The following is an 18,650-nucleotide window of genomic DNA, read 5'->3' on the forward strand; positions in this document are numbered from 1 at the left end:
AGGAACTCCACCGTCTGTTGGTGAAAGGAGAATTTCTTCAGTTTGGCACAGAGTCAGGGCTGCTGCAAGTGATTGAAAATGTCCTGACGCCATCAATGCATACCTCTCAAGAGGTGCAGAATACCAGGCTGTTATCCAGGCGTATGATGGCATAGCCACAAAGCAAGTCCCTCAGGACAACATTTACAGAATATTGGAATATGGCTCGGGCATTGCAGGCACTGAATGGCATCATAGGATGCTCATAGTGGCCCGTTGCACATCCACCATGGTGAACTAAGGAGCCCACTGTAGATGTTCAGAGAAGTCCAGGATAAGAAGCAGGGGGTGCTGATTCTTCACTCTTATGTCTTTCCGCCTCTAGTAATCCATGCAGGGGCAGAGACTCCCATGCTTCTTTATGAGAAAAAAACTGGAAGGTCTCACAGGGGAGTCAGAGGTGTAGATGGATCCATATACCGTCTTGTCCTTGAGGTACTCCTCGAGGGCTGCTGATTCAGAATCTGACCAGGCAGAGGTGCTCCTAGAAAGCACCTCCTCTGGAGGGTGCTTGAGTGGGGAGGTCACAGGTGACAGTCTCTCATACCATCAGAACAGTGAAAGATCTTTTTGTATTAGATATGGGAAATGTGGAAGGCAGCATTTCTGTAATTTCTAACAGGATTATAGCACACACTGTGTGCTTAACAAAATGTCTCCCTCAAACTAGAAGGATGCTGGGGCATTGAAAATGCTTGTCACTGGGGTAAAAACACTACTTTTTGATAACATTTAAATTGCTAAATCGAGGTATACATACTAAATCCTATATACATCCTTCTAAAATTGCCATAAAGAAACCCGAGCGCCGCTGTTGGGATGTAGCATGCTGTATATGGTAGATATACGTAGCCCATAGAAATCAGTATATCACCTCAGCCTGAAAATGCCATCGGAATGTAATGCAGGAAAAAACAGTAGTGAAGTGATGCCGAAATGAATGATGCCAGTGGCCTGCTAATAAAACAATATTATACCTTCTTGGTCGGTGTGCCTAGTATACTTTACAGAAAATCCTTATTTAAGATGTACGATATAGACTGCAAGTAGCCATGTGTACAAATATCATCTTGAAAAGTACCATTGAGTTGGAACACCAAATGCATCCATTGTAATTGCTAACACCCACAGCACTCATTACAACCTATCATGACCGCGCTGTATGTGCCTTTCAGTCTTCTTGGCAGCTTGTTCTGTTTGAGGGGTGATTTGGAAAGGGAGCTTTTTATGAAAAGGACAAGGACAAATTGTTCCAATGATGGGCCAGGGGAGAAAAGAAATGCAGAAATATGATGACAAATATGATGTTTGGCTTTGCTTCAGTCACTTCAATACGACAGTATGTAGCATGCTCAGAATTGCTGGCTTCTGAAAGAATGGAGATTTCACCATTGTCACAGTATTTAAAAGCAAGACATCTGACAGTGAACAAAAAAAAAAACCCTCAAGATTTTTCAGTCTTGGTGGATCAACAAGATTTGATTACTTAAACTGGCACTGTCAACACATATACCCTTCAGGAATTTTCTTTGGTGTCTCTATGTGTTTCATTAGGGTAAGGTATGTGCCATTCCACAAGTTTATCCTATCTTGCACCATAGAATAGTTTCTAAATTTATACAGCCTGAAGCAGCTGTTGAATTGAAAACAATGTCTTTGTCAAAGAACAATGCTTCGTGTCATAGAAAGAAGATACAGTTGGTCTTGAATGCAGGAAAACTAGCTACATAGTAATTCAATTCCGTAAGTCAACTTTTACACTGAAACTTGTAGTTTGAAGTTTCTTTTGAAAACAGTGTACATTTTTGGAAGAAGGTGCAAGTAAAATATTTCAATAAACAGGCAAAAATCACTGCCTTTAGGTGATATGAAAGTACATCCTTCTGTACATATGCTACCACCCAAATGGTAACCTGATCACATGGATTTAAAAGCACCCCTTCCAGTAGCACGTTTGATATTGCCAAGTTCTTCTTGCTAAGCAAATCAAAAGAAGCATTAAAACAACCATTCATATTCCTAGTTAACAACATTAATTCCTTGAGTAGTAATGAACTTCACTGAGGGCTGTGTGATATATTCTTAACTGTATTGCTTTGTCGTGACAAGAGTTCTTTCCAATAGAAATACCTTATTTGGACTGAAAGGTAACGTGATGACTTTTTAAATTTAGGGCAGAAATGTTCATTTTCATGCTTGATCAGCCATGTTCCCTTGGGTTTTGTTTCCTGTAGTCATCTGGTGAGTTTACCCAGACATCTTGGTCATGTAAAATGAACACATTCTCTGGAAGGGAATATGCTGTTCATGAACCAGCCATCAAACAACTTGGAAATTAGGCTTCTTGAGAGCGAAGAAACTATGGGTTTTTCTTAGCTCAAACTATAGTGAGGGAGCTGAAAAGCCAACAGGAAAACATGAACTCATTAATCATAATCTGAAGGAACTTCAGAGGCATCTGTGAGAGTGTTTTATCTATTGATCCACATAGCGGAAAGAGGTGATTCACTAATCCTTTCATCCCAGGTGCTGTGGACAGTGCAGTACAGGTTGAGCCATCACAACAATAGCTGACAAGCTTGACCTCTGATAAGACAATAAATTCAAAGTTCTTTAGCCAGGAGCTGGGTATGCTTAGTCTGTCTCTGAAGAAAGGTTGTCCAGCTTGAGTTGTAAACATTTTATCCTGTTTTATCCACTGTAAATCAAAATGTTCTCACTGCTGGCAAAGAAAATGAAGCATTGTTAGCTTGTTAAATGAAAAGGACCAAAGGCCAATACTTCTTTTCGTCATTAAACTTTATTTGGAACATGTTTCATGAATGCTGGATGACTCTTGTGAATCCTCTTTAAAATTACAAATTCTTGAACCTTGATATCAACTGTTACTTTTCCTTTTAATATAGAAAAACAGCACAGATTAATATAGAAATCACCTAAAATGATCAGCAGCCATTGCATAAGCAGCACATATGACATGAGATATTACTTATCTGCAAAACTTTCAATTCCAAATGTGTGGGAAGCGATATCTCATATAAAGAGAAGAGGAAAGGAGATAGTAAAAGTTAGGAAGACCACTTAACATCTGGTATGTAGCATTTGTACAATCAAGTTAATTTTACTTAATGAATGATTGTATTATGAAATAAATGGTAGTCTGCAAATAGCTAGCTGGTTCCTGGGAAGATGGGAAACCCAGTCCTCATGAGTATGGCATTGTTTGAAATTGTGTGATAATTGTTTCAAGTGTAGTAACATTCTGCTGGAGCTTATGGCTCTTGGCAAGGCCAGTTCCAATATGGGAATCCTACAGATCTGATGAAGTGGTCTCCTTTGGGTCCTGTATGTAGAAAGTTGATGCAGAAAGCAATTGTTATTTTGCTTATGTAAAAGGTTCAAGATAAACAACTTTTGATCACTAAGTTTTTCTAGCTTCTTACATCTCCCAGTCATTATCCTTGTACTTGTCTTTTTCAGGATGTACTGTAAGACTGCGCCTAATTCAGTACAGCTATACGTTGCCTCTGAAAAGGAGGTTCTTCTAGGCCTGGCTGGAAATTCATGTCTTTCTCTTGCAACTAGCAATTGTCTGCATAAATCGGTTGAGCTCACTAATCTGACAGAAAGTCTTTTTTCCCTTTCTTTAATGAGTTCATTTTCTATCAGATCAGTGAGCTTCTCCACTTCCATCTTTGATTGCAGTATAATTAGATTTGAAACAAATGAATAAGCAACTGGGTATGGTGCAAGAAAGAAGGGGAAGAGTGAATTATATAGCTGTGATAGCATAGTGTATAATGAAAGCACACCTTTACTTCTGTATCTGGAAAGTCTAGAAATCAAAGTAAAAGAGTTAGCAGATTGGCTCTGGCTTCACTATTGAAATCAGTTATCCTGTTTCATCCTTTTGTTTTATTTTACATGTACCCTCTTTTGTCTAAAGACGGGGAATTGTCGGTCAGTCTCTTTAAATTATGGTTACAAGGCAAAATACTGCCAAAACCATTTACCATGTCCTTAATCTGATTGGATTTCCTTTCAATAACAGCGAACCAAATTATGTTATGGAAACATAAAGAAAATGTTTTTATTACAGGATCCCATACAAATCCTCCTGTTTCTTTACTACTGTCACTGGTTACTCTGTGTAGCAAAGTTCAATGTTATTTTCCATGCTGTTAGCAGTTTGTCTCATAAACATGTTTTAGGTTTCACCGTATTCATGTCACTGTACACAAGTAACCCTGAGTTTGTACTCTAAATCAGATACAAAGTTTGCTGGCCTTGTTCCATGCCAAAAAAATGCATGATTTCCATTCATATAAACCACCTTATGGTGAATCAGCCTCGTGGTGACTTTGATTATCTGACAATGGAGTGTTTCAGGCTGGATTGGCCAGCCAGCTGTTCACAAGAAAGGAAAACAATAACAATAATAACAATAACAACAATAATAATAACAACACATGACTTTTTTTAAGGGTTGGCGATTAGGAACCACACAGATGTAAAAGTTGTCACTCCAGAAGTAATACTTAGAGCAGATTAAACCTATCATATATTACTGAACTATTAAAGGAATGGATATTACCTTATCTGTTGCTGGTTTCAGATGTTTTAATCCTGTATTTCCACAATAAACTACTCAGGTTTGATAAGTTATTTAAGACTGGGGATAGGGAAGGTGCTTTCATCTTCACAGTCATGGTTTAACCTAGATCTTTACTTTCGTTGATGTTCCTTTCCGTTGTGGGGACCAGTGCAAGAATGTTCATGCTCTGTTTCCATATTCCTGGAGAGTGATGACTATCTTAGAACAGAATTGTCATGATTTGCACAAGTCAGTAGATATTGGACAGATTTAGTAGAGAAGCTCGAGAGCAAGCAAAGACTGCACTTTCTGAGTTCATATCTCTGCAAAAGAGAGACATGACAGCGAAGAGGAACTTGTACTAACAATATTCATGCAGTATCTATTAATGACTTAGTAGCAATCCTGTTTTAAATTACATCTGTGCGCATAAAATCATTAATCTGTAGTTTCCCGATGGGAATTTAGACTATACTCTCTAGTATCATAAATCAAGCAACTTTGAAATTAATGAGATAAATTTTTAATGGTTTAAAATACTATATTATGGACAGCATCAATTAGATGCAAAGGACAAGATGATTAGCTCAATTTTCATTCCTTTACAACTTATCCCAGGATAGCATTACATGCTACATATAGTATGGCTTTCCATTTTTATGGGTGCTCTTGCAGTGTCATCTATTTTGATTTCAACAAAGGTTAAGAATCCATTAATTGTTGCTGAAGATATATTCATACCTTTATTTTAAATTTCCCAGTGATTTTATTGTATATTCTCCTAAGTAATGAAGAGATTTTCTTGATTTGTTTTGCAACACACGACACTAGGGAAAAATAATGGTTTAATCGTCTTAGAAAAAAAATAAGAATAGTAGCAACATTTATAAATATATTAAAGGAGGAAAATGTTTGGAAAAGATCTATTAAAATATATTTCCCTTGAGGAAATATAATATAAGCTTGCATGATTAATTTACAGCATCTCAAGAATTCACTGAAACCCATCTTAAACTTCTTTATGTGATCAATTCCATTTTATTGCTGTGAGATTTATGCAATAGAGCAAATAAATGGTTGATTTATCTCACTGTTCCACTTGTGTGACAAAGCATATGACAGAAAGGATGAAGAGAGATGAAATCAACTGATGTAAAGAAAAGAATTGATTGTATGCTAATATTGTTTAGATTTGTAAATACAGTTATTGTAGACTTTTTTTATCATTTTGACTGTTTACTTATCAGGCACATCAAATAAATGATTCAATTAAAAGAATTATTTTTGCATTCAAACTTGAATATCATGTGTGTATATGTAGTCCAAATGTTTTAGAAAGTTCAAAAATTCTGCCTTTTGAATGGAAACTGAAGTTCTCTGTTTAGGTCAAGAGTACATATTGCAATGGAAATATGCTATAAGTTTCCTAAGTGTTGTCCAAAGTGCCTGAACAATGTCCTGGTGATACCATCATTAAGAATGGCAGTCATCTACTTTCTCTAGATATATTACTCACAATGGTTTTTTTATTCTGCCAGAAAAAATAAGAATGATTGGGGAGATGCTTGTCTAAGACAGAAACCAAAATTAAGTCCAGATAACATAAAAGTTTGGAAACGACACTGTCTAAGGAGAACATTTAGAAAGCTTTTTTTATAAATTGAATGTCTTTTGTCAAAGAAAGTGGGGTTAAAAAGGAATCTTTGTGATAGGCTTTTCCTGAATTTTCAAACAACTTTAGTGATAAAAGGCACTGTAGTAATTGTTTGTGGCTGCTAAAAAACTTTTTATACAGACATTTCCTTGGGTCACTGTCATGATTTTTAGTGATGTCAAAATTCTCTATACTCCTCTGTCAGTAGAAGGTTTTGTAGGCCTGGAGTCTGCAATCTATAGCACGTAAGAAGACTTTTGTACAGAACCTTCCCCACCCTCACATACAGCCAAAGTCAGGATCAACAAAGCTTCAGTCACTAGTGGTAAGCACAGAATGCAACTCCTGATTTTTTTTTTATTAGGTGTAAGTAAGTTGAGCCCTATCTATTCTGATGCCCAGTGGGGATCCTTCCCCTCCAGCACCATTGCGTGAGCAGCCAGACACTGCAGTGAGGCAAAGGGCTGCAGAAATAGCGGGTCAGGAGCTGAGTGGAGGACTCGTCACTCTGCTGAGTATCAGATTTGGGAGGAACTCTTCATTCCCTGAGCTTATTAGTAGAATTGAATATTAAAACTTCTTCATATTCTAATTGTGCAGTTATCTCCTTTTTTTCTTTTTTTGTAGTACACATTTAAAGATCCCGAGACTCATGCTTTAACTTGAGGTGTGTTGCAAGATTTCCCGTCCAAACAAAATCTTTTTTAAACCTTTTATGAAACACAGGACAGTCTGCCATTCCACCTCTTATTTTGTCCCTCATTTACTCCACTTAAATGTCAGTCAGCAGGTGGTAATTGTGACATGTGCTTGAAGAAGACGGAAAGGGATTCCCCTGAAAGGCTTACAGATATTTGGTTTCTACTGGGTATCTTCCTGTCCTCAGAAGATCTGGTCAAACACCTGCACTGCTAGCAAGTGAAAGAGGAGAAAATAAATTATCTTCTGCAAAGTAATATGCAGCCTTTGCTATTAAGCAGCTAGGTCTGTATGGCAGATTTTTTTTAATACATATATCATAATTCATAGGACTGTCCTGTGTTTCTGATGTTAGCATGACCACAGCTCCCACTAGCAACATAGACCTGCATATGGAATGCTTTCACTTTCATTTTTTATATAAATATGTAAGCAAAATGAAATTTCACCAGACTCAGTTGGCTATTTCTTTTTTTTGGTTGTTTTTTGTTTGTTTTGTTTGTTTGTTTTTTATACAACATGAATGTTAAAACCAGTCTTGCTGTGGAGGAAGTGCTGTTCAAAACCACAGAGAAATTTTTGATACATCTGCCGCCCTTGACAGCTACTCACCCACAGCAGAAAAGCCTTAAATTTCACCTTCCTTCTTTCCAAGAGGAAAATAAATGAATGGATGTGCCTCTGAAACTAGGAAGAAGAGGTTTAAAAGCAGGATAATAGGTTTTAGGTTTGGGCTTTTTCCCTTTTTAAGATTTTTTCAAGCTTTCAGGTGATCAGTCATGTGCCTTTTATACCTTTAATTTTTCATAAGGAGGTACATGATTTCCATTTACTTTCCTGGGATCAAAACAAGGCTATGACGTTGCTGTATGCTAGTGCAGATCATAGTTTGTCTCTCAGTCACCTCCTGTTTGTCCTGTTGAGTGGGAACGTTTCATTCACTTCATGGGCATTAAACTGGTGGGCAGTACTGGGCCCCAAATCAGCTTTAGAGATAAATTGGAGATTACCTTCATCATAATGCAAGATAGACCTTGGTGACAGGGAAAGCTGCAGGAAGCTGGAAGGTGCTATAAGAGGTGCTGGGCCACATATGAGCTCCTTTTCATGTCCCTGGGATGCACCACAGACAGGCAGTACTTTACTTCAGGCAGCTGTATGGGACAGAACAATACTCACCTCCTTTTGTGCAGTATAGCCCATTGTCGGTTGATGGTGAAGGAAACGGAGCTGAGACTCCACTCTTCCCACCCATTTTAGTGTGTTTGTTACAGGCAAGCTGTGATTAAAAGCATCCATTTATGTCTCCTTGAGTTTGGAGCTGAGATTTGAGACAGCCTGCAGGTGTCATACAGGAGTAGCACATATCCTGCGCTATCTTGAGCAGTTTAAAAATTACATTGCATGAAAGGTGTTTTAGATGCTACACCCAGTCCAAGGGAAAGAAGTAAATGTTAGGGGAATTTTAAAATGTAATTGTTTCAAAAGACATAACAAGATTGCCATTCCCCGGGCCTACAGGAGAGCTGGGGAAGGACTTTCTACTTGGGCATGTAGTGATAGGAAATTCTTTACTGTGCAAGTGGTGAGGCACTGGAACAGGTTTCCCAGGGAAGTGGTGGATACCCCATCCCTGGAAGTGTTCAAGACCAGCCTGGATAAGGCTTTGAGCAACCTGGTCTAGTGGAGGGTGTCCCTGCCTGTGGCAGGGGGGTTGGAATTCAGTGATCTTTACTGTCCTTTCCAACCTAAACCATTCTATGATTCTATGATAAGAAGCTGCCAACACCTCTTTTTACAGTACCTTTCCCTTGTATTTTCAATTACTTATTTTTCATTACTACAGGTAATATGGAAAAATGCTACAAAAATATATTATTCTTAGATCTAACAAGTATCAGAGTCATACCAGCAATAAGACAGAGTATGCATTAGTGGGTCATAAATGCAGTCCTCAGAGGGCATGACACATCTATGAACATTTCTGTCATTTTTTTGTCCCATCTTAGTCTTTCCAGAACATCTTGTAGAGCTTGTTGAGAGCATTTGGTTGAGCTCTTTGAGAGCAGGTCTGACCTTAGGCATTCCTGTCAATCCTGCATGCCTACAGTGTCGCTTTGCTATGGAAAATAGCTGCAAAATGGCTTTGCCAATTTCCACTCTCTCTGTGCTTCAGCAATTCCAAATCAAGTTAACTTCATAAAGAAAAGAAAACTAGGTCTCCTTCTGAATTCGTTCTTGGTGAGAAACATCTTTTGTGGATACATCCTTCAAAGACAATGTGGAAGATGAGACTGGTGCATGCTGAGGATGAAGAGATGTGTAGTAGGATGACTACTTGCCCATCACATGCAAAACCTATCATCATTCCTTGCTCCTAGGGGCAGACATTCCTCTTGAATCTTGTGATGCTGTATTTATCATACTTACACTGAAAGACACCTGAGTGATATTTACTGAGTAAATATTCTATTACACTACAGCATTCAAAACATTCAGGATCATTTTCAAAAGCAATTTAGGCCCATGGGGGCTAGAACCTGTTCAGCTTTATTCACTCTGACTTCCTTTTTGTAATTCCTGAGGAAGATAGCCCATGGTCAGTACACAGGTCAGTGCTTTCTAACAGTGAGGTCAAGTATGTGTATTTAAAATGGTTTTCAAAAGATGTGGTGTGGTGATTAAGGCACAAATGTTAATGGAAACAGATTATGGGAGAGAGCACACCAGGAAATAGGCTTTCTTGAACGGAACCATGCTTTACGTGAATCCTCCTTTATTTGTATATGTACTGTTCCTTTTTTATTGATGAGGCTTAAATCCAGACTATGGTCAACAAATATCCTGCCTGGTACCTTTTTTCCTTGTGATTTTATAAGCAACCTCTTTCCTGGAAAAGTTGCTTGCAGGCATGTCATTTTACTTCTGCAGGCACCCGGGATTGTAGCTACTGTGGCAAAGATGAGCAATTTAGTGACCGTCATAGCCAAGTGTGTTTGATATCCACCAAGTGCATATTCCCTCATTGCAGTCTGAACTGAGGCTGATCCAGTGGTACTCTGGGCTTCTGCACAAAGCACTGAATCCAAAGGTAATTTCCTTTAAAACCAGAGCAGGAGAAGAATGCACCAACTACCTTTTTGTAACAATGCCGCAGAGGACTCAAAGTCAAAGCCAGAATCCAGTCCTTCAGGAGGCTTCGTGGAGTCTGAATGTCATTTTGCAGGTTAACTGCCTGGGGATTAATAGTTCTGGGAAACTCTGGGGTTTTGGGCTGTCCAAACTTCTACTGAGTCGATTTATCAGAAGTCAGGTATTCTGTTCTACCTCTCTGTTCGCAGACTTTTTGTCACATAGTACGTGTAAGGCAGGAGGTTGTCGAGGATGGATTCTCTTCAAGGAAGAGGCTGTTCTGCTGCAATTTATTCCTGTGTGAGGCAGTTCCCACAGCTGCCACCCTGCTTTGCGACTAGGAGCTGCAGTCCCTGGTGAAGAAAAGTAGTCAGGCATCCATGGCCACCGGAGCCTGTTCAGGTCCATCAGCATTTGGTACACTAAGGCATCTGCACATGGCATGCTGGCGGTGATGAACTGCACCCTTAGACTTAGTGGTTAGACCTAAATGAAAATGGTTACTGATGAAGGAAGAAACTCGTGTTCTGTTCTCTTTTCAATGTAGGAATTGAAATCTACTTTGTCTCTAGTTTAGAGTTAAGGTAAGGGAGAACAAACACTAAACCTTTCTTGGTTTAGATGTACCACTGTGCAGCCAGGAACACTGCAAGGAGGAGGGAGAATGTGATACTGCAGCCTAGCACAGAGGATGTTCTTTTGAAGGGATTCTTAAAAAAGAAGAAAAAGGAAAAAAAAAAAACAAAACCAAAAACAAAACCAAGAAACTACTTGAGTAGTTCTTTACACATCTTCTGATTAAAAATAAAATTGAGTCTGTGAACAGGCTGACATTGCGCTGAGACATCCACCAAAGAAGTACTAACCAGAACCTGCAGACTCACACAATTCTGTTAAGTGCTTCTCAGATGTAATAAAATCTAATAACTCTGCTATGCTAACAGCCACACTGCTTCCAGATCCTGCACCTAAATATCTCCTTAGTCCCCTTATCTTTTTCTATGCTATCAAGTGTTACAGAAGCGTACGCCTTATTCCCTCTTCAGAATCCCAGCGAATAACTTTCTTTTCACTTTATAGGTGATAGCTGTGAACTATGTTTAAGGTAAAGTATGGATGTTAGCTGATGTTTAAGGTGCTACAACAGAGACCATGTGCCTTATCGTCAATAGGAATTGAACTGTGAGACCTACAGTCTTTGTTCATACAGTTAGTTGATCAGTCATAAGTCAAAAGCTTTTTATTATAGATATTAAACAGCAGAAATTTAATCAACAAGTAAATAATTACATTTATTTGGCAAAAGGACCAAGGAGCATTTATTTTAATTATTTATCACTTTGTAAGCCTTAAGGACTTAGCCAAGGGTTCAGTTTATCTTTCTCATCTTGAGATTGAAACACTTCTTTCCCCTAACTCACAAACTTGCCAGACAGAAGTGTTCTGCCACACTTTTCACTTTAGGACACTGTATGTTATAATTTCTATGAGCAGAATATCCTTTACAGAGATGTCTGGGAAATACGCCAGTTATAATGATCTCAGGAGAATCTGCAGGACTGCAGAAAAAACAAAAAAGTATACTTGTATTTAAGTACATGAATGTCTCAAATTAGCACAGCAAATGGCAATTGACAGCTTTTGATGAATCTTGGCACTAATTTCAGATCAAAACTATGTGTGAGGCTTTAAATCAAAATGTATTTATCTCTTTGTTGACACTAATACAGATCTGAATCTGTAGCTTCTGAATTATGTCTACTTATAATCCATATCTTTTTTTTTTTTCTTTTTTTAATTTTAATGCCGTTTGTGTGGTTTTGGCCTATCGGACAACTGTGTATCTCATAAGTGAGCAAAGCAGTGTCATTGCCAGGAATGACAGGGTCATTTTCAAGTCACCCTATTTGTTAATTTCGATGGCAAAGTGCTCAATTGCAGTTTATATGTGCTTGGCCATGGATGCCAGGTCCATCTTTGAGAAAGATGACCTCTGGCAAATATTGATTTATTTTTTTTTTCTCCATCTGGAGAAAAAGTGTTCCAGATGTCAGAGCTCTGACTTACCACAGTGAACGAAAATTCCTAGGAACAGAGTTTATTGGTGGAATATGCAAATATTCTGCTATTTATAGAAGAACACTAGTGTAACCAGATATCAACATAAGTACACCTTTAAATGGGAAATCATGGTGAAAAGGTCTTCTGTTACCCATTGATATGGCTGTTCAGCATTTTGAAAGTCTGTATGAAGAACAAGTACCGCAGGTTAATTAAGTGTACTTTATCAGAGTAAGTTTAACGACTTGACAGTGCATATATTGTAAAAAAGTGAACCCTCCTCATCCCTACCTTTTAGTCAGATAGTGTGCTGGTGTGGAGTTTTTAAAAGGGAAGGGAAAAGATTCAGGAATAATTTCAAACTCCCCTTGCCCAAATGTTAAATCAACAAAGAATCAGAGCATTTGTTAAAACTTGGAATTTCCACTTCTTTTTGACATTGAAGTATTTCAATATATTTAATTTTAGAATACTAAAGAAAAATTTTAATTGTATGGCATTATTTCTCATTTTCATTATTCTTATGACATTGTTTATGGCGTATCAGTAGCAATTATAATGTGTTTCATTCCAACTGATGTGTTATAATAGGATCTGTTGATCAAATAATTTTTTAGGTATGCATTTTATTTTGTGATTGTCTTATTTTTAAATTATTAGGGCTTAATGCTACTTAACACTGATTAAAACATCCAGATCAAAGTGTCCCCTGTCTGTGCTGTAATGAAAAGAAGCTCAGCATCAAATATACTAATTAGAAAAGCAGATGTTTTCCTATTAATATCTTAGCTTGAAATAATTTTTTCTAGGAAGATGAAAACATCATCTTATCTTTACAAGTTACATAGCATACAGTTGTTTATTAAAAAGAAAACAAACAAAAAAAACAACAAGGAACATATTTTTTAAAATATAAAAAATAATAATTAGTTATATCCAGATTCATTCTGCCATATAAGGCGCTTACCAGTTACATGACTTCAGAAACTAGGTGCCGTTAGCCTTCCCATCATCAATGGAGAGACATAGGTCCTTCCAAAAGCTAAGGTTTCATTTCATTTACATGATAAAAGCAATTTTATTTTTTCCTCAAAGACTGTCATGCTATACATTTTTAGACCATTCAGATATGATTTATGTATTCTAACTAGAAGCACCTAAATAAGATAACCAAGATATGTCTACATAGTTGCCGTATGAGCTGAAAAAAATGTAGTCACCTCAAAATGTCTGTTTTTTTTCATAAAGAGTGTGCTTGACTAACAAAATCCTAAGTTAGCCTTTTAGATGCCCAAAGGTTAGTGGATAATTATTAGAGCCCAGGTTCATATTTTTCAGATAGAGATATTACGTAGTTTCACCGCAGCACAAACAGCACTGTGACACTGAAAATAAGACACCCCAGTCAGTTCTAACTAACAAGTGATGCTAATTATTTAAGTAATAAATGTCAGAATTAATAGTATATACTCATAATAGCATATCTTATTACACAGTACTGCTCCTGAGATGCAAAATTAAAAAATAATTATTTCACTTTACAATGAAAGATTAACTTTTTTGAAATACCATTTTTTACTTAAGCAAAATTATTCAAAATAATTTTTACATGTTCTTGCACCTATCGAGTCTAGCAGTGATAAAACACTTCATGAACAGAGTTAATCATTGTGTGTAGAGGAGAGTTACAGCTACCCTTACAAACAGATGTGAGTGCTGGGGCAAATTTTATGTTTGTACCTTACAAGGCTGTTTTTCAATAGCACTTTCCTGCCTATGTTGTCATTCCCACAGTGGTCCCTGTGAATCTTACAGAATCTGTGGAACACGCCCACGTTGTCTCCTACACAGAGCAGATTTCCTCTCCTACTTTACAATAAAAATAATTAAAAATTTGCTTTTTTTCCCATTTCTGTCTAATTAGTGAAAAAGGGCCATGTCAGAGAAACAGATTATTTCTTGTTAATTAACCCTGATACAATGACATGGCCAAGAAACTCAGAGCCTAAGCCAAGGCCTATTCAGAGGAGAATGTACAGGTCTGTCTGATAGCGGGAACTCAAACCTTATCATATCATCTGTGCATTAGTCCTGTTCTATATGACATGTAATTCCTGACCTAAAAGGAAAGATTGATCATGACTTCTTCCATCTGATATTTATGAAATGTTGCCTAGCATGTCTGGCAGAGTCAGCAATACATTTTCCTCTTTTTCTGTTTTGTCTCTTGTTTCTATAGCATCTGAGTTTTGTGTGATTTCTCATAAAACATTCTCAAGTTTCACCCACGCAGGCCATCTGGACTATAGTTAATATTTTAGGACCTATCCCCTTAACTTTGATGTACTTTCTTGTAACTGCTAAAACATGGTGATATCTCTTCCGTCTGTCTTGAGAACCTCCCCCTCATAAACCCAGACATATCAGAGGAACCAAGGGCTTGATACTGCCAGCAGCTGAAGTCTTTCAAATCTCTCGTATATTTTTTTCAAATCTGAGAAAATCTCTGATGAGAAAAAGAAATCTGTGAATTCTCAGCAGCAAAAATCTTACCATCATGAAAAGAGTCAAGTCCTAAAGTATAAAATATTATATTAAAAAATAAGTCTCATGTTAGTTGTTCCTGGAGTTGGTTTGTTGCATTAGATTGTGAACTCAGAAATGGTACTGTGATGAACAGCACAAGTACTGTGTGATCCACCACACTGGATTCACTAATGACATTGTCAATACTGTATCTTCGTCCCTGTCTCCACCTGAAGCTTATTTGCTTCTCAGGTTCGCAGAATTTCATCTGAGTAACTGTTTTATGAACCAGCAAGGTCTGTTCTACACCTACAATTGGAACAAGTGAGGAATGGAAAACTGCATTTTACTTTGATTTAATCCAGAAGTATGTTTTAAATAGCTCAGTCATTTTTGAAGTATTCTCAGGGTCTGATGTTACTATGTGTCATTCTTATAATGTGAAAACGAGCTTGAAAGGTAACAAAGGTCGGATAAATGTTTCTAAGAAACAAATTGTCAGCTCTCATAACACTTGTAATGACAGGTTCTTAGTGTAATAAGACACTTATCTGTGATCACATCCTTCTGAACTTCTAGGACTGTGTGATCACTGCAATGACATTTCTCTCTTAAGGATGGACCCACACAAATGTTTTATGGTCTGTCTTGTAGCCTTAGTTAACTGAACCGTGATTGCTGGCTTCTTAGGCACAGGGACTGATCACAAGATTGGTATCTTACTCCATTTACTTACTCCATATTTACTTACTTACTTACTGTCATCTGCGTGACTGAACCCGGAGGAAATGCTCAGTCACAAGAATATGGTTTGGGCAGCGATGCATGTGGAGTTACACTAGGCTCTAGTGGGTCACCAATGACCAACTGAGGCCCACTGAGTCACAAACAGGGGCTGCTTGGGACACTTCAGCTTGAGAAAAGATAATAAGGGCAGAATTCAGTTCCCTGAACCCATGTGTCCAGGGCAGCCTAGATGCTCCAAGAGTCTAAGATGTGTTCAGGAGCGCAAATATGTGGCACAAGGCCTTTTAAAGCAGCATCTGGAGATCAGGAAAGATGCCCAAGGATGTCCCACAGACCCTAAGCATCTATGCTTAGGCAGAATTGAAGTCTAGATTTTGTTGACCCCAGCTGAGAAAGCACTTAATCATCACATACAGATGCCTACAATTAGGTCTCATAATCTCTGAATATGACCAAGGAGATTGCAATAATGGGGAGTTGCAGGGCTGTCATGGAGGAGACAGTGGGCTAGGAATCCCTAAAATCTGATTAAGAAAGGTTACTGCAAGGTAGGGGATTCACCCCACTTCTATGAGAGGCACATGAAACTAGATAAGGTGATAAGATTCTCCAAGACTGATATCTTTGCGTGTCAAGAGAAGATCAAATTCACTTCCTCTCCTGCTCTCCAAAAGCTGTATTACAGCTGCTTTTATGTAGTCCTGTCTTTTGTGTGTGTAAAATTTCTTGTAAATTATAGGAAATTCCTTGACATTTGCCACAGTTTATTTTTTCCTCTTTTGTTGTTTGTTTTCAGTCTACTGCAGAAATCTGATCACCACAGCGCTGCTTGCCAAAATATCACAGAAACGGGGTAGGGAGAGGAGTGGTGATCTTGCCAAAGAATTTGGATCCAATATGCTGCACAGTGTACGGAGCGCTCTGCCTCCAGTAGACAGTGACACACTGGTTGCTTTTTGAACTACTGCATTGTATGCATCCCTTGTTTGTGTTAGGTTTAAATATATTTGCACTGTTAATCAGAATGCTACACCGTAGAATGCATTTAGGTCTCCGCTTTGCCACTAAGGTATTAAAAATGTTTTAATTGGCTAGTTTGGGATAATGATCCTTAACTTCCCTGTCTCATCCTGCTTTGCAGCTTTGCCATAATCATGCAAAACTCAAAACTGGAGGATGAGTGTAGATGTACAAAAGGATATTTTAATTGGGATTATAAGAATATATCACAAAACAAAAAGTATTTCCTGAAAGGAAGTAAAAGAGGGCTTGCAAGTCTGCAAACATGTATGGATGTGTTGTCATTAAATAGAGGATCACCATATATTGCTGTATGCAAAATCCTCTACTCCTGTCAATTTTCCCCTTACCCTGTTGAGAATCATCCAACCCCTCCCCAAACTGTGAAGAAAATACTTTGTTAAGTCACTGCATTTTCCACTGTCCTTTCAGAATGTTTATGGTTGAATGAAGGATTGAAGGACGTCAAAAAAAAAAAAAAAAAATTGCTTTAATCTGATACAAAACAGGGACATTGACTTTTTAACTATATACATTTCACTTTCCTGAAGAACCTCACTGTTTCTGTGTTGAGGTGTTACAGGGAGACATTTTTCACATTTTATAATGTGTCTTTGAGGCCAGGAGCTAAATCTTGTAAACCTTTTAACATGGATGTAACAATCTGTTAGTTCTGCACTGAAAGCGAATAGAATTAAGGTTTAAAAAGCTGAAATGATTTGCGCTGATACATGCTTGTGTTGTTTTGCATGTACGTGTTAGAGGACTGTCTAAGAACGATTCTGTTTTAGAAAATTTTACCTTTAGAAAATGTGCCCTTCTTTGCAGTGGGACATACATTTGAGCTTTGTTGAAGACCACAATTGCTTTTCTATGTTTGCAGTGGATCCCTGTATGTTATTTCTGCAGAAGAATGCTATGTATGTTCTTGCTTTTGTTTTCAAACGGGGCAATGAGAGAATTAAAAACCCTCCTGCATTCTTCTTACCTGACCTGCATATATATATTCCTCCTCTACCCCCACTCCCCACAATCGTCCACTTACTACTCTCTCTCCTCAAGTCATAGACAAAGGCTAAGCAGAGTAATATTAAATCCTGAGATTTATTTCTTATACACAACATATTTATAAAGATTGTTTGTTAAAAGTCATCTACTGTGCTACACTGCTTTTTGGAATGATGCGGAACAGAACTGCTTGCTTAAGCAATACGTTCTCAGATGGAACACATAAGACAGACATAGTATCTCACTGGTGAGCACTGACTGTTCAGTTCCTTCACCAGCCGTTGAACTTCCTATTTTAAGCTCATGCTTTATAAGTCAGAATTATTTCTTTTGATGGATGAAATATCCTAAATATTCCATGTAAAAGCATGTTACCTTTTCAATCTATTATTCATTTAAGTTTAACTGTTTTCACAATCAGTTTTAGGAAATCACTGTTTGCATTTGAATTGTGAGTGTGAGACTAACCTTGCTCCAAACCAGCTGCCTGTCAATCAGATGTCACTCATGGATGCCCCTGAACAATCTTCTCTAATTAGAGAAGAAAAAGTAACAGTTTACATTTGTCTGTGGACTTCAGCGCTGGCTGATGTGGGTTGTTGGTTTTTTTTCCTTTTTTTCCATTAAGTAGATGAGTAAATTTTATCTATAGGCTAGACAGCTTTTTAAACTTTAGAATTAAAACTCACACCACCCTCTTCATGAGATATTCTTCTGTTGTGGCAATACAAGCATTATTTTATGGACAATCATTGTATTTAATAGATTTTTATTAGCACACAGGAATATTTAAGGCTTTTTCTTTTTTTTTTTTTTTTTTTCACAAGAAGGGTTAATGTAATTAAGGTTATGCCTTTGTTAAGATTTGTTAATTTATAAAAAATATGCTTTCAATATAGGTATATAGGTATGAATATGCAGAATTCAGTATACGTTAAGTTATTGAATTTAAATAAAAATAAGTTCTTAGATGCATTGGAGATTTAATCTGAAGCTGTCTCCTACCTTAGAGAAAAGTCTCAGGAATGGTAAATTCAGGTTATTTTTTCAGTACCCTGAGGAAAGCCCCTGGCTATTCTTCAACACTTTCAATCGTGCTAATATTGCAGTTGCTTTTATTTGAAGAGTAAAAGGGAGGTAGAGAAGTAGTCATTTTTCAAGTTTACAATT

General features: G+C 37.5%; 1 protein-coding gene across 1 annotated transcript in view; it reads left to right on the top strand.

Moving 5' to 3' along the window:
- The window catches only part of TAFA5 (TAFA chemokine like family member 5), a gene marked incomplete at its 3' end in the record, with an annotated part of 414,395 nt that extends 411,782 nt beyond the window's left edge, over positions 1-2,613 (top strand). The window contains exon 4 of the mRNA XM_082487711.1: positions 2,566-2,613. Coding sequence (XP_082343837.1) covers positions 2,566-2,613 — 48 coding nt within the window. The remainder of the gene's footprint in view (positions 1-2,565) is intronic.
- Between the last annotated feature and the right edge of the window lie 16,037 nt (positions 2,614-18,650).

This window comes from Vanellus vanellus, assembly GCF_965231255.1.
Source record: "Vanellus vanellus genome assembly, chromosome: 1".
Taxonomy (NCBI): domain Eukaryota; kingdom Metazoa; phylum Chordata; class Aves; order Charadriiformes; family Charadriidae; genus Vanellus; species Vanellus vanellus.